Source organism: Prionailurus bengalensis, chromosome C1, assembly GCF_016509475.1.
Source record: "Prionailurus bengalensis isolate Pbe53 chromosome C1, Fcat_Pben_1.1_paternal_pri, whole genome shotgun sequence".
NCBI classification, from domain to species: Eukaryota; Metazoa; Chordata; class Mammalia; order Carnivora; family Felidae; genus Prionailurus; species Prionailurus bengalensis.
This window is the reverse complement of record NC_057345.1, coordinates 8,632,290-8,648,050: the sequence shown is the minus strand read 5'-3', so window position 1 is coordinate 8,648,050 and position 15,761 is coordinate 8,632,290. Positions and strand designations below refer to the sequence as shown.

The following is a 15,761-nucleotide window of genomic DNA, read 5'->3' as shown; positions in this document are numbered from 1 at the left end:
AAACAGGTTTTTGTGACCGAGGCGGCAACACACATCTGTCACTCACGTGGGTACTCTGCACTGCGAAACGTGTCAGAACCCTCACTGGACTTGTGTTTCAAGGAACACGATCTGATCCCCCACAACTACACCCACGAAGAGCAGGCTGTGGGGTGCCAGTGTCTGCCATAGGATGCTTCTATTTAGAGAGGTTTCATTCCCCGGGGGTGGGGGGCCACTTGGCAGCACAGATCCAAAGTCTCAGGAGGGTGAACACTAGAGTGACATTTAATAAAATATCCCCCAACAGAGGACCGCTGGGTAAGTGGCCGACAGCCAGCCAGTGGAATGTTATCCAGCCAACTAAAATACCATAAGCCGGGGGGGGGGGGGGGGGGGGGGGGGGGGGGCGGGGCGCCTGGGTGGCTCAGTCGATTTAGCACCTGACTCCTAATTTCTGCTCAAGTCATGATCTCGTGGTTCGTGTGTTTGAGACCTGCATCGGGCTCTGTGCTGACAGCTGGGGGCCTGCTTAGGAGTCCCCCTCCGCCCCTCCCCCACGTGTTTCCTCCCTCTCTCTCTCTCAAAATAAACATAAACTTAAAAATATATCTATACTGTAGGCCAACGAAGTTTTCTGCCACCGAAAGTCATTTCCTCTAGATTAAACAAAGCATTAGGGTATTAAACAGTATAAACAGTGATAACATTCTCATTAAAACTTGATACATGAAATCGCTACTCCTAGATGCTGAGAAGAACGACAAAAGTTCTACCTTGGCTAGACAGCGTGGCTACCTCTTAGAAATAACGCTTTGGTATTTCTTTTTGTTTATATTCTGCTTCTCTACATTTTCTTACATACGTCTTTTTAGCAACCAAACAACACCTGCGTAATGAGAGAAAAAACATGGAGTTCTAAAAAGAAAAAAAGGAAAAGTCTGCAGCAATGGTTACTAGTTGTACCTGGCTGTATCTTGTAAAACCGTTCAAGTGTTTTGCTTGACATTCTCTCATTTAATGTTATAAATGCTCATCCTAGGTGGAGAGCAGAGCCCCTCCTCCAGGAAGTACAGGCCCCCACGGAGGGTGACGAAAACCTGGAAACCCGAAACTGGACTGTGCTAAGGCTGCCGTGACACTGGCGACACCTGCTGGCCGAGCGGAGTGTGCGCGTCAGCAACACGCAGGAGGCAAAGGTCCTCCGAGGGCTGCGGAGGAGGTTCTGGCCCCAGGAACCCTGCTGGTTGGGAGGCCCTCACGGGGCGGGGGGGGGTCCTCTCCAGAAGAGGCACGGCTGTGGGCAGACCGGAAGTCAGACTCACCTCCCCCACGGCATTCACCACGGGCAAGTGCCGCAGGCCCATCGTTCTGAACAGGTTGAAAACTTGAGAGACGTGGGTGTTAGGTGAAACGGTGAAGGGCGAAGGGTTCATGTACGGGGTGACGTCCTGCAGAGGGGACAACACAAGTCACCGGCGGCCACCGCCGCCCTAACCAGGATGAGGCGCGCACGGCGCCGACCAGCTCCGCGTGGGACGGACTGCTGGCCTCCTCTCTGGGGTCCCCGCCCCAAGGGACAGCCCCGCTCACCACAATCATGCGTGGGTTCAGCAGCGTCAGGTCCAGGTCGTGGATGTCCGGGTAGCGCGGGTAATCCTCAGCCATCTCGGCGTACGAAAGGCGAGGCTGGCTGGCGCTCTGCAATCCCGACCAAGACACTGTCCTTGCTCGGGCACAGCGACCGTCAGGGTCACGTCTAGGGCCCCTCCCCCTTTAAGTCCATGTCCCCCCAGCCACGGCCCCACCCGGCGCAAGGAGTGCAGAACAGAGCGCTCGGCACAGAGCCGCCGCCATCTCCAGCCGGCTCCCCGCCAGCCTGCCACCCTCGCGGAGTCTCCTGATCTCTCGGAACCTGCTTCTCTTCATCTGTAAGATGGATGTGGCTTATTCTGGAGTCTAAATGAGAGAACAGCTAGCCAACAGCTGTCGTGGGTTGACCTGTATCCTTCAAAAGATCTGAGTCCTAACTCCTGCTGCCTGGGAACGAGGCCGTATCGGAAACAGGGTCTTGGCGGATGTGAGCAAGTTAAGGTGAGGTCACACTGGATTAGGGTGGGCCCTAGATCCAATGACGGCTGTCCCTCGAAACAGAGGAGAGGATGCGGAGGGAAAAGCCCACGTGACAACGGAGGCAGAGACTCGAGTGACACATCCACAGCCACGCCGTGCCAAGGATGGCCGGCAGCCAGCACGGACTGGAAGGCAAGGAACGCCCCTCCCCCGGAGCCTCTCCAGAGAGCAAGGCCCGCTGGCGTGTGGACTTGGTACTCCGGCCTTGAGAATCATGAAAAGAATAGATTTCTGTGGTTTGCAGCCACCCAGTTTGTGGCAACTGGATACGGCAGCCACGGGGAATGGACACGGCAGCCACGGAGAACGGACACAGCAGCTCTGTTACCATCCCTGTATCCTGAGCATTTTAGATTTTCCCTCCACCCTCCCTGGGCTCCTGGGCCACCACCACTGGCACTCAGGCTGGGCACAGTGGCTGCAAGCACCAGTCACTGCTCTGTCCTGATCTCTCTCCCCGGGACCCCGCTGTCTCTGCACACAGCGTCCTCCACCCGCCGCCTGCTGGGCGGCACCTGCTCCGGCTGGTTTCTGCTCAGTCACCCAGCCCACCTCACCCCTCCTGTGCCCCACACGCCACCTCCACCCTCATCCAGCCAGGCTGTCCTCACCACAGACCGCTCTCCCCGTGGCCCCTTTTGTCCTGCCCCACGCTGGCTCTCTTCCACAGGCCACCAGGACCACGAGTGACCTCAGGCTGGCCTCTGTGGGCAAGAGCCGAACCGGGAGTGTCAGTTTGGAAACCGGGCCTCTGGGCAACCTTCAGGGTCTTCAGGTCGCCACAGGGACCACTTTGAACAAGACACCCCCTCCTACCCCTGCTTTTCTCCGTAAACACCAAAGGAAAGGAAAAAAGGAAATTAATGGGAAAAACAGTATTTTTTGGTAACGTACGTACAAAAGTTCGCCCGAATCAGAAATCAAAGCGTAGAAACTATGTTAGAAGTCTGCAGGCTAGAAGGACACTTGACAGCCAGCGCACAGACTAAGGGGAAGGTGACTGGGAGAGTCCCCTGCGGCTCAGGGTCACCTGAGAGGCACGGACCGCGGCAGAGGGAGCCGCGGGGCCGCACGCACCCTTCACAGCAGCCCGCTGGCACCTGGCCTCCCCAGCGGAGGCACAGAGACTGTCCTCCCGCCACCCCGTGCCTTCGAGAATCCCAGTGCAGACCAGAGACACTCACTGATTGACTTTCAGAGTAACAAACTCCTCGGACGAGCAGGGTGACCAGTTGTGACCGCAGGATCAGGCCGTGGAAGGTCAGAGGGCGGAAGCGCTCCTCCATGGTCCAGTCTTCGCTCGGGGACTGGTCAGGGTATAGGTTGGGGTAGGGAGTGTATCTGTTACATAAAAACCAGACGCTGCCTAGCACACCCTCAGCAGGACTGCTTCTTGCTTCTCCCCCACGTCCCCAACCAGCTCCCCAAATCCCCAGGAAGCTGGGGAGCTAACAGCAGAGCGCCGGCTCTTCCGGAGCCCGCGCGCTCACCTCCGCTCCAGCATCTGCTGCAAAAGGTCCTCCTTCTCGGCCGGCTCCTCGGGGACGTGCTCGTCACACACGTTCCGCAGCTCGCTCGACGGGTACGACTTCATGGACTGGCTCCGCCTGCGCTGTTCGCCGGCCCGGGTGACGATGCTGGACTTCTGTGCGTGGGCAGGAGGGGAGGGGACAGGTTTCTAGCGGGGCGGCCAGCGACTGCTGGGCACGGGCACACAAACGTGGCATCTTCGTAGCTTGGGGATTTGGGGGACGGTGGGGTCAAAAGCATAAGCCGACAGAGGACCTGCAAGAAATCTTCACGGTGGCTCAGGGGGCTTGGGATTGAAAGGAACCTCTCTGAGCCTCGGGGTTGGGATCTTGCGGTTTTCTGCCGGCCCAACTTCCCCACCCCTTGGGTTTGGGAGCAGCCCCTCCTCAACTCTCCAAGGGAGAGCCCCTCTCCTACATCACGTCGTGGGGGGACCGTCGATGTATGTGGGCCTGGCCCCCAGAGCCAAGGGGTGGGCACAAGGCCTCCGTGAGGCAGCGGGACTCTCCCACTGCCTGGATTTCAAATCAGGAGCAGCGGCTGGCGTCCCCTCCAGGGCGTCTGCCAGCCGCCCGCACACCCGGCGTGCTGCTCCCCACTCCCCAGCTCTCCTGTCAGTCTTGCAGCCTCCGGCTTGTTTCTTTTTCTGTCTGTAAGTAGGCCCAAGTCCACCTCTGTCATTGACAACTCTAGAGAGCCCCCTGCTACCACTTATACGCCATAAATCACGTCAATTAAAACAAAAGATCCGCCTACACGGATTGCTGGAATGAGAACGGACACATGTCCCGATGGCCTAACGAAGTCCACACTTGCTATCGTGTCTACACTCACTCTCTCGCTGCACGCAATGAAGAGGCTGATTGGCTGATTCTCCCCGCCAAGAGCCAACCGGGGCACCCCACCTACGGGCTGGCAGGCACGAGATGAGGGTGTGTGTCAAGAAACTGCCTGGCTGTCGCCCACCGCTCCCCTCGGGCTGCTGTACCTTGAATTTGATGTTGTTACTGATGAGCTGGTTGCCCTTCATGAACTCCTTCTCGTTGCCCCGGTTCTCCGTGACCACCGGGAAGGCGTGGTGGACCGTGGTGCGCAGGATGCTAACCAGAGACTGGATGCGGGTGTGCGGGTAGACGTAGGTCAGGTTGGGCTCCATGATGTCACTGGCTCTCAGTCTAGAGGAGGGAGGAAAGCCGTCGAGCCTCAGCAGAGAGCCCACAGCACTCGGGAGCGAGTCCCGGCGCTCCTGCACTCCTGGACCGTGGGGGTCCCTCTTCCGAACCATCTCTGGCAGCTCCTCTTGGGGCGCCTGGGTGGCTCGGTCGGTTAAGCGTCCGACTTCGGCTCAGGTCATGATCTCACGGGCCGTGAGCTCGAGCCCCGCGTCGGGCTCTGTGCTGACAGCTCAGAGCCTGGAGCGTGTTTCAGATTCTGTGTCTCCCTCTCTCTCTGGCAGCTCCTCTGGATTTCTATCCTTGCAAATGCCCTTCCCCGTGCCTGGAAAGCCCCTCCCTGCTCTGCCAAACCGGTGGGCCTTTCCTCACCCCTCAGCTCCACACAAAATGTCCCCTCCCCACAGACCCCATCCACTTGTCTGGGTGATCGGCCATTCCCTCCTCAGCCCTCTATGGCACGCTGCTTGTGTTACCACTGAACTGCTAATCGTACTATTGGAATTAAAAGAAAAAAAAGCGCGGGGTGTCCTTTTCCACCGGGGTGGCAACTGCAGGTTACAGATCAAATCTGGCCTCTCCCGCTCACTTGCGTGTCATCTGTGCCTGCGTCTGCACTGCAGTGGCCGAGCTGAATACGTTAACAGAGACCACGTGGCCCGCAAGGCTGAAGACGCTATCTGCCCCTTTGCAGAAAGTCTGCTGATCCCTCTGTGGGACTCTCAGGGCCGGGTGGGATACCCAGACACAGGCGGCCCAAACCATCTGTGGGCTGGTGGAGAATTTGGTGATGATGCCCAGAAAAAGCACAGCTGATAGCATGACACTCGTTAGGCGGGAAGCGGGCTGGTTTGCACTCAACAGGGCTCGGCAGACCCTTAAACGTCGTCATGACACAGGCCTCATCGAGAGACCCCCCTTCGCGTTTAGCCGGAATGCCACAGGAGCCAAAGACCACCAGGAAGCAGCCTGCCCACCTCTGCCCCCACCAGGCCCCTCTGTCCTCCACCCCCGGGTCCCCGCCACACCTACATGCTTCCTGCAGCCCAACCGCAGAACCTTAATTACCACCTCCCACCCTGATACAAATATCCCTTGGGCCCCAGGGTTTATAAATTCTGAAACAAGCACACGAAGACAAGGCGTGGCCTCACTTGTCCATTTCCACCTCTGTCTCCCACTCCAAAAGTGGTACGCCTCGCAAGCCCACGTGGATGTCATAAATGCCCTTGTTGAAAAAGTCTCCCGTCCATTTGGCCACCTGAAACAGGAAACAAAGACTTGAAAAGAAGCTGCTGTGGGGGGTGGGGGGGGGGTGCGTGGGGAATCTTGGCCGCGCACCTGAGAGAGGCCGGGAAGGGGAGCACTCACCATCAGAGTGATCATAATGGGGAGCCCATAAGTGATCTCGTTGGTAGACTCAATCAGGATGACCGTCAGACTGATGGTCATGCGCACGACCCCACCCAGGAAGGCTGCGGCACCAATCAGGGCGAAGGTCCCCGAATAGATATGGCCCAAGCCGATGTAGCTGGGGACGAAGGAAACCGAGACCCTGGCTGAGGATCCCAAGGTTTCCACACCCGCGAGCATGTACACACGGGCGTGCTCACGCGCACACACGGTACCTTTTGAGGACATTGGCAACTAAACGCCCAAAAGCGGCTCCACACAGCAGGGAAGGCACAAACAGGCCACTAGGAACAGAAGTGCCATAGGTCCAACACGCGAGCAGGAAATAGAGGGCGAAGAACAAGGCCAGGGTGACAGGGCTGAAAGTGCCTGCAAGGCAAGGGCCACCCTGAGTCCCACCACCGGATGCCACCAAGGCCCACCGGGCTGCCCTGGCTCCTTCCAGATCCTTCCGTACCCCACTGGTCCGCCTCCGACACTGGAGGCAGAAACTCTGGCCTGGTCTGGGGTGGTATTACAAAAGAAAAGTCCCATTGCTCAGATCTGAGGGCGAGCGTGGCTGTGTCCGTGGGCCGACAGAAGGGGCAGAGAAATGGTAATTTGTTCCCTGCAGAAAAGACCGATCGCCCGAGGACGGCAGGCTCACGGATTCTCACCGTCCTGGTGGAAAAGCTGAAGGATGGCAGACTCCTGGGGATTGAAGAAGAGTGTGGCCATGTCATTGTAGGTCTCGTTGGGACAAAAAAAGGTCTTGATACTTGAATTGACATCTTCTGATGTGACCTGAGACACAGGAATCAAAAAGTAGGCACAAGGTCACTAAAGGGTCAATACACCGGACCAGGGCGCTCAGAGTCTTCAAGCGGGATGTCTCTGCTCAGGTTGAGAAAGTCTGGCTCGCAAGTTTTACCCAGAAATTAAACCTGTGGCAAAAACAGATCTCTAGCCACGAGCAGCCAACCATAATACTGTATTCCTTATGTTTTGAGGACGCAAGAATCGGGAGGAGGGCTCCTGAGTTACTACAATGAAATTCGCCATGGATCTGCCTCTGCTTCCTCTCCTGGTGCTAATTTAGTAGGTGACACTGCCAGAAGCCTGACCCCAGAGCCCCGTGGGCTGTGGGAAGAGGAGGTGGGTGACAGATGAGTTGCTGGGAGGTGACAGGTGATGGTGGAGGACAGGCCAGGTTCCTGCCTGACCCAATGCCCCGACTTTGGGTCCAAATGGAAAAAGCCTCCCCCCTGCATTTTCTGCAGGAGAAAAGCCAGTTCCACGCGAGGCCTGGAGGAGATGCTCTGCTCCTGGCTGTCTCTCCCTCCCAGGCCCGTCTGGCTGAACAAAAACCCCAACAGGAAAAAGAGGTGATTTCTCCACGATTCAGACCTCTCGTTCTCTCTGCCATTTTGTGTGGGAAGAGGACATCCTGGTAGCGGCCTGACTCATCGGAGGATAAGGGCATTTGGGGTAGGACAGTCCCTGTGTTTTAGCTTCTGGTGCACAACGGTACAGGTCGGGTACTTAACACTGTGTGTATGGATACACTGTTACTACAAAGTTCATCACGAGTAATGGATCTTGCCTGGATTCAGTTCTATTGAGGACATTCTACAGATGCCGTCCTGTGAGGTGATGGGTTTGCAAAGTCCTGCCAGGTGAGCCTGCCTGGGCGATACAGCTGGATGAGGGCTGCCGCAGGAAGCAGGTCGGTGCCCCTTACTGGAGGAACCTGGCAGGGAGGAGCTGCCAAGGGAGAAATGTGTGTGTGACCGCGGAATGACCAACGGGTGTAGTGTTTCCCAGACTATGTCTAGAGGAACCCCAGTCCCGAGGGCTCCCAGGAAAGAGTCCTGTGGTCGAGTGCATCGAGATGCAGCACAGCACTTGTTGGAGATCAGGGAACCTGCTGAAGGCAGAGCACAGGCTCCACATGCAGAAGGACTGGCCTCTAACCCAGCCCCTCGCCAGCCCGGTGGGAGAGGCATTTCATTCTGTGAGAGCTTCAGCTGCCTCACCTATGCAATGGGAGTAATGCCGACCTCATGTTATATGCTACTGAGAGATCACGGTCAAGACCTCACTTTGTCTGTCTTCCCACCTGTAAAATGGGGTGCCAACACGGCAGTGGTAAGGATTCGATGGAGTCCTGCACGTGAAGTGCTTAGTGGAATCCCTGGCACCCAATAAACGTTCCAAACGTCTGTCACACTTCCTGGAATCTTAAAGGCCCTAGGAAGTCCCGTATTAGAGCAACCTGTTTAATTCTGGTTACCCTGTCAGACTGCAGAATTCTTTTCTGTTTGTTCCCGAATCACATATGTCAACATTCCACAAAACAAATTTGGAAAATGCTGGGCTGGTGATGAGATCGCCTCAGGACTGACTAGCGATAGTGGCTGGCAAACTTTTTCTATAATGAGCCACATAATAAATCTTTTAGGCTTTGCGGGCCATAGACAGCCTCTGTTGCACATTCTTCTTTTCCTTAACGGCCTTTAAAAATGCAAACCCTGTTCTTGGCTCGGGGGCTACACAAAAACAAGCAGTTGCCAAAGGCCAGCTCTGGCCCATGGGCCATAGTTTGCTGACACCTGATCTAACACGTGCTATTCATGGATGCTCCTGGGGACACCAAAAGGACAGTCATCCAAGAAAACGTCCCTACCGAGGCCTTGAGGGAGCTTAGCGGCTACTCAGGGACAACAAGAGGACAGGGGACTTAGTGAACACTCCTGAGCCCCTAACCTAGAGGCCAGAACCTTGCATCTGGCTGACTAGATTCGGCTCTCTAAACCCAACAGGTTGGACCAAAAACTTGCGGGACAAAGCTCTAATGCTTCCCTCAATGACCCTGCTCTTTCAGGGAAAGGTTCTAGAAAATACTAAATACTCCTAAAAAGAGAGAGAAAGAGAGACGGAAAAAGAACATATGCCAGTAAATGACCTAAACCCAGTAAGAACCAGAAGATGCCAGGAGAGCCAGATCACTGATCACCCCAAAACAGACATTCCTTTCTCCCCCTCTTAGGGGTGATTCTCACAATCACGGTGAGGCTGGTGGGCACCTTTCAGGGGTGAAGAGTTAGAAGAGGAAACTGGGGCTTGATGAAGAAGGGATGATCAGCTTCCTGAGCTGGTATCCAGTTAATATGGATCAACAGAAAGGGGGGCCGGGGGACTGGAGAGAGAGAAGACTTCCCCTCTAGGATGTCCATGACTCTTCACCAAAGTGAAAAGGACAGAGCGTGGACATTCTTGCTTCAGTAGAAAGGCCACTACAGATTCCTCTCTTAGCAATCTGACACAGGCGCAGAGCAATGAACCCAACGTATCTACTAGCCCTAAGCAGAGGCAGGTAGGTCATACATTTCTGGATTCTTCTTTTTTTTTTTTTTTTTTTTTTGTGGGTAGAGGACAAAGGTAGCAGGTGCACACGGGTTACCTGGAGCTGGAATGAGTCATTACCGATTTGACTCGAAGAAGACATCTGTCGGCATTCTCCTAACACCATCGAGGCCATGAACACCACCACAGTGGTTACCAAGGACACCAAGAGGCTCTCTAAGACTCTAGGAAGCAAAGCACAGCTGTTATTACAAGATAAAAAGACACCCCAGTCCTGGGAACTAAAAAGCCACAACCCTGTCTACCCCCAACCATCACTTCCCCAAAGAGCACGCCCGGCAGCCTCTAGTCAGTCAGCATCTGTGCAGAATTTGTCAGCGGCTCACTGCATCCCAGCAAGGCGTATGTAAACAGTGGGTAGCCAGTAACACGGGCTGCTACATCCACATCATCTCTCTCAGAGGAACAAAATGGCCCTCCATTTTAGGTCCCGGGGTGAGAGCCTTCTGACTCTGTCACATGTCCTAACGGCTGGGACTCAACCAGCAACTCTGATGTAAGTTAAGCTCAGACTCAGCCTTTTGGCCTGTCTGACAAATAGAGGAGATCTACGACCCCGTCTGAGACACGAAATCAAAGCTGGCACGGGAAGGAGGGTCAGTTCACACGCTCGCCCTCCTAGGGAGAGGTGGCCCGGTCCACAGGAAGCTCAGGGAGCCACGGCAGGCTGGGGAGGCGACTGCACAGGTACCTGACGAGCTTAGGTTTCGGGTGCACGTTTCGCATACGGTACTTTGCAAGCCTCTTGTTCAGACAGTTGAATGTGGCTCCCAGGAGGCCCCCAATGACCCCCATCACGACGAAGAAACCCAAATCCATAGCTGTCCAGAGATGACATTTTTTATCAGAGTCAGAGCACTGAGAGAAGGGGCAAGGGAGGGAGAGAGAAAAACCATAGTGCCCGTGAGAACAGGGAGGGATAGAAGCAGAGAAGAAAGAAGTAAGAGGCGAGGCTGCTTTCTTTCTACAAGAGCCAATGCGGTGCTGGAAGCCCACCCACGCCAAGCACTGAGCACACACACGAGAATAACGGGGCAGAGATGCCCCACCGGAAGCCATACCTGCCCTTCTGACGACTTCTCTCTGGTACTTAAGAGCGATTTTCATAGGTCAAGTAAAAACAAAAACAAAAACCAACAACTATGGAAGAAAGGATAAAACCTACCTTAAACTCGCCAAAGTTCAGCAATCCAGGGAGCTGGAAGGAACCCCAACTCCCAAACTGAATCCCAGAACGAAAGAAGTTGAGGGTGAAGGTGGCGGACATGGAACAAAAGAGCTAGGAGAAAAGGGGACACACGAGAACATTCAGTAGTGACAAGTCCTACTTTCTGCTGGACGCGGCCTCAGGACACCTACTGCCCTGCATAGAAACCCACCGTGGGCACACCTCAAGCATGAGAAAGTGTGAAATCAGGCCGTAAGAAGTATGCGTTCAACAGCCTATTGGGAGAGTCCGTTTATTTAGCGCCTATTATGGACTGGATATTGTGCCCTAAAAGGAACAGCAAATACGAGAGGAGGAACACAGTAGTCTGAGGTAGGACGCCAGTAGGGTTCAAGTCCAAGCTCTGCCACTGCCTGCCTCTGACCTCAGCCCGTCTCCCATTGTCACGCCAGACGGCTCATCAACAGAGGACAAGGGCAGTTTGATTTGAGGATGGGGGCATTAACAGGAAAAGTACAGTAAAGTCCAAAGTTTGGGGGTTACGGGGCTAGAGCAAAGGACTTTCTGATATAGTCACCCGTCCTGGTCTCAACCAAATGACAGGTAAACACACCAAGTAAGAGATGGTCTAGTTTAATTCGGGGGCGGGAGTGGTTTTAGGTTTAGGAAAAGGTTTTCACTCAAAGTCCTCCTTACCACTTTCCACGTGAGCCCCTGGTTCCAGAAGGATGAGCCCTCCTCCAGACTGAACAGGGTCCCCCCAATGGGAGCCCCGAAAGCTGCAGCAACTCCAGCAGCTGCCCCCGCTGATACAAAGTCCCGCTTGTCTCTGGGGGAGAGAAGACAGACAGGTGGCTTACCCCCCCAAAAAAGAGTCCTCAGGCCGCAGAAGGCAGTTTTTACTTCCTGGTCCACCAATGTCTTGTGACGCGCAAACAGTCAGGGCTCATGACGGGCAGGTGTCTGGTGAGGCCGACTGAGCAGCAAATATGGTTTACCTAAGAGCCAAACACACTCCTGAGTCGGAGGGGCTCCGTGACGTCAGTCTGCTCTGAACATGGACTGAGTGCAGACTTTTGTCGGTCACTGCTGAGCCACATTCTCACCAGATCTTTCTTCTAGCAAGCCTCAGCATCAGTGAACAATGTCAAAGCGCTGTTTACATGCAGAGGAGCGGTAACAGTGACCGGCGGGACTCCTGATACGAGAAGATGGACAGCTCTGAACCTGGGCCCCTGATTGCAAGGGCCCAGCAAGGCGTGCAGGTTGGTAACACACACAAATCCCATGGGGCGAAAAAGTACCAGGAAGAGCACCTTGCAACCCACAGAGGCAGCTGACCAAGTATGACATTTTGGAACATAAAACATGTTCTCGACAATATGCCTATGGACCTTCTTGGTCATGTATTCGATACTGGGCTGTCTTCTTCATTGCCTGAGATGGTTCTAGGCCTTAGGTCATGATAAAATAGAAGCCATGATGCCACCATGGCCCTAGTGCACATTCTCAGAAACATTCAAAGCCCCCCCTTCTCTGATGGTTGGGTTCCGAACGCAGCCTGCCTGGCCAGGCAGACCACAAGCCAGCTTCAGTGACTGTAGGGGTCTGAGCAGCAGGAAATGAAGTGGGTTGGGTTTTCATACCTGTCACTTCGGAAATAGGGAAAGTTAAACTGGATCTTCCGTAAGGAGATGCTCTGAAACTAGAGGAAGGGAAAACAAAGTCAGAGGGGGGCCCACAGGGACCGAGGCCCTGGAAAGTCCCTTTGCTTGAGCACACCCAGCCAGATGTGTGACAAGAAGGAGAAGTCCAGAAGAACATGGGTGGGGGGGAGGGGGGGGGAAGGCATCATTTTTGGAAAGAACTTCTTTTCCTGCCCCCATAATTCTAGGATCTTTGGAAATCGCATTTAGTGCACAGTCAACAAGTCAGGAAGGAAGAGAAGAGGAGGGGTGCCTGGGTGGCTCAGTTAAGCGTCCGACTATTGATTTCAATTTCGGCTCAGGGTTATGGGATTGAGCTCTACGATGTGCTCCGCGCTGACAGCACGGGATTCTCTCTCTGCCCCTCTCCCACTCACGTGCGCACACACATATGCGTGCACGTGTTCTCGTGTTCTCTCAAGATAAATAAATCTTAAAAGAAAAAGAAACAAAGCAAAGCAAAAGGGGAAACTGCTGAGCAAAAGGAGGATCTGAAAGCTGCAGCAGAAGACGAAGTAGGCTCTGCTCAGGGGAGGTCAGTAAGAAAGGGGCCGGGAGAGCCATCCTCCAATGCGTCCAGCAAATTCTCAGGCTGCTGCCGCCCAGCCCTCGCCTGGCCTCCCCCCCCCCCCCCCCATCTCCGCTCACTCCTGGCAGGCCAGGATGAGCACTTGATGTGAAGGAGACGACGCAGTAGCAAGACAGAGACCAGAAGATGGGCTTGGACAACCCACAGCCACAGCGACTCTTCCCTCAGAGCACGAGGGCTGTCTACAAGGAAACACAGACTTCTCCAACTGGCAGCTGGGGAATCCAGAAAAACCGTGAGAAGCGGGAGCTCTGGCGTCCCGAGCCGGCCACTCAGTTTCCTCAAATGCGAATGGGGGTGACTGAGGCCAACCAAACCCTTGAGGCGGCTTGAAAGAAGAAAGAAGTCGGTATATGGAGAGTCTGGCCCAGAGGGCACTCAGCAGACAGCGGCTGCTACCTTTCCTGTGCTACCCCAAAGGGGGTCGGCACAGACCTGGGCCTGAGACCGCCTCGGTCAATACCTCCAGCCTCTTCGGGTTTGGCAGCATGTAGATGACCCATCAAGCCCCTGGACGTGCAGGTGCTTGGCAATGGCTGTGCGCGCACCAGGTGACTCTCATTCGAACAGAATGTCCCATGGCTGCCCCGGGCACTCAGCAGGGCCTTGTTAAAACCTCGAGGTACCAGTTACCCACTCTCCTGGATGACAGGACAGTTTCCACCTCAACCCAAACTGACATCTGGTTCCAAAGCCACGTTAGGTGCTCCCGACGCATTGGTTATCAACTCAACCATAGACGTGCCCCTGCCCAGGGGCCCGCTGTGAGGGATGTATCGTCCCAGCCCATCAACTCTTACCTGAGGCAGGCCAGCTCCCACCACTGCTCCACTGTGGATCATGGGGCCTTCCTTCCCCACAAAGAGCCCTGGGAACAGGTGGAAAAGGGGAGACCATCAGTCAGCACAGACACCCCACTTGGTTAGGAGACCTCTGCTATGTAGACTTTTCTCTCGACAGCCGTACAACAGAGATGATTATATGACTTTGTAAGAGAGTCAAATTCCCATCAAATAAGAGAAAATACTCTTTAAATGGAGGTGTCAGAAAACTATAGTCTGTGGGCCAAGATAGATTCAATGTCTGTTTCTACAGCCTGGGAGCTAAAAATGGTTTTTACCTTCTTTTTTTTTTTCCTTAAAGATTTTATTTTTAAGCAATCTCTACACCCAACGTGGGGCTCGAACTCACAACCCCGAGGTCAAGAGTTATGCACTCCACCGACTGAGCCAGCCAGGTGCCCCTGGTCTTTACATCCTTACATGGATCTAATTCAAATGGTTATAGAGGTTTAAGTACCTACATAACATCTCCCCTTTTGCCTCTTGGCCCATAAAGCCTAAAATATTTACTGTCTGGTTGTTTACACAAAAAGCTTGCTGACTTTGCTAAAAGCCAACTCCGTGGACCAACTAAATGGTCACACTACTCCAAAACTAAATGTGTTTGTCACATATCTCTGGTAACTTCCTAACGTGTCTGTATTTAAAACAATGACTTACCAAGAGACAGTGCAGGGGTCTGAGGGCAGGCCCTTCAAATCCAGATCGACTTAATTTACGTACATGATGCTTCTTGTTATCTTCACCCCCTGAATACTTGGAAGGATAAAAGTCAGAAAGAGCTTCCTTACCTCCAGCCACACTGAACAGCACTCCAAAGACTTTGCAGAGCAGGGTTCGGAGACGGACAATTCCGGGCACCTTCACCCCGTTCAGGTAGCATTTGATTTCGGGTATTCCAGAACCTGCTGCCACTGGCTGATGGGGGAGAGTAGGACACCCGTAAACTCAAAATCCATTGGTCCTATGGCTTACCGGCAACAGCCTCACTACCAAGGTGTGTGTGTGTGGGGGGGGGCTGCCCTTCATTCACATCAGCATCACCCCGGTGGGCCCCACCCTGAGTTTCTGACTCAGCAGGTCTGAGGGGAAACCGAAACAGCTGCATTCCTAACAGGTTCCGGTGAGTCAGCATCACCTGGGAAACTTGCACCTGCCAATGCAGACATTCCCCTTCCAGAGACTCCGATCTCATTCATTCGAGCCGGGTATCTGCCATTTTTAAAGTTAGTTTAAAGTCATTTTTTAAAGTCCCCCCAGGTGACTCTAATGTGCTGCCACGGTTGAGAACCACCCTCCTAATCTGGACTTTTCCTCTGTAATCTCACCAGAGGCTGAAACCTTTACTTTCAGAAACAACTCTTAAGTGTAGGAGGGGCCACTTTCTGCCAGAACTTACATTTCTAAGTCTGATTCAGCTTCCTGGCATTTCCAGCAGTGGACACGAAAGAATCCAAAACTTCATTAGCAAAAAGGCAACACCCACACCACCTCACCTCAATCAGGACGAGAAGGCTTGCTAGGAAGACAAAGGTCAAGTTGAAACCCAAGAGCTCGAGGAGGGACAGGGCAAGGCACCCTTTCTGGCTGCATTCCTCCACCGCTACAGAACCAGGGTTAAGGAAAACATGCTCCGCCAGTCAAGGGTGTTCCCACCATCACCTTCCTCTAAGACATAGTGGCTGTTTCCTGTGCATCTTCCTGTTCTCCATACGTAAACTTAAAAAAAAAAGGAAACTGCCTGAGATGTCTTCTACATTAGGGGCCATTTTTAAATTATGAAACAGTGATGGGGAGAACAAAGGCAAAAGGAATGTAGAAAAA

At 54.0% G+C, this 15,761-nt stretch overlaps 1 protein-coding gene across 2 annotated transcripts in view; it reads right to left on the bottom strand.

Moving 5' to 3' along the window:
- The window catches only part of CLCN6 (chloride voltage-gated channel 6), a 32,808-nt gene that overhangs the window by 4,463 nt on the left and 12,584 nt on the right, over positions 1 to 15,761 (bottom strand). The window contains exons 6-22 of one of the 2 annotated variants that reach the window (XM_043573757.1): positions 15,434 to 15,540; positions 14,729 to 14,855; positions 13,896 to 13,963; positions 12,447 to 12,505; positions 11,497 to 11,629; positions 10,798 to 10,911; positions 10,324 to 10,490; positions 9,670 to 9,796; positions 6,884 to 7,010; positions 6,443 to 6,596; positions 6,186 to 6,345; positions 5,969 to 6,075; positions 4,631 to 4,817; positions 3,603 to 3,757; positions 3,297 to 3,453; positions 1,573 to 1,680; positions 1,305 to 1,430 (exon numbers count right to left, since the gene is read on the bottom strand). In XM_043573757.1, the coding sequence (XP_043429692.1) occupies positions 1,305 to 1,430; positions 1,573 to 1,680; positions 3,297 to 3,453; positions 3,603 to 3,757; positions 4,631 to 4,817; positions 5,969 to 6,075; positions 6,186 to 6,345; positions 6,443 to 6,596; positions 6,884 to 7,010; positions 9,670 to 9,796; positions 10,324 to 10,490; positions 10,798 to 10,911; positions 11,497 to 11,629; positions 12,447 to 12,505; positions 13,896 to 13,963; positions 14,729 to 14,855; positions 15,434 to 15,540 (2,183 nt within the window). Of the gene's footprint in view, positions 1 to 1,304; positions 1,431 to 1,572; positions 1,681 to 3,296; positions 3,454 to 3,602; positions 3,758 to 4,630; positions 4,818 to 5,968; positions 6,076 to 6,185; positions 6,346 to 6,442; positions 6,597 to 6,883; positions 7,011 to 9,669; positions 9,797 to 10,323; positions 10,491 to 10,797; positions 10,912 to 11,496; positions 11,630 to 12,446; positions 12,506 to 13,895; positions 13,964 to 14,728; positions 14,856 to 15,433; positions 15,541 to 15,761 lie in introns of those variants that run through there. The other variant, XR_006296484.1, reaches the window with a different exon arrangement.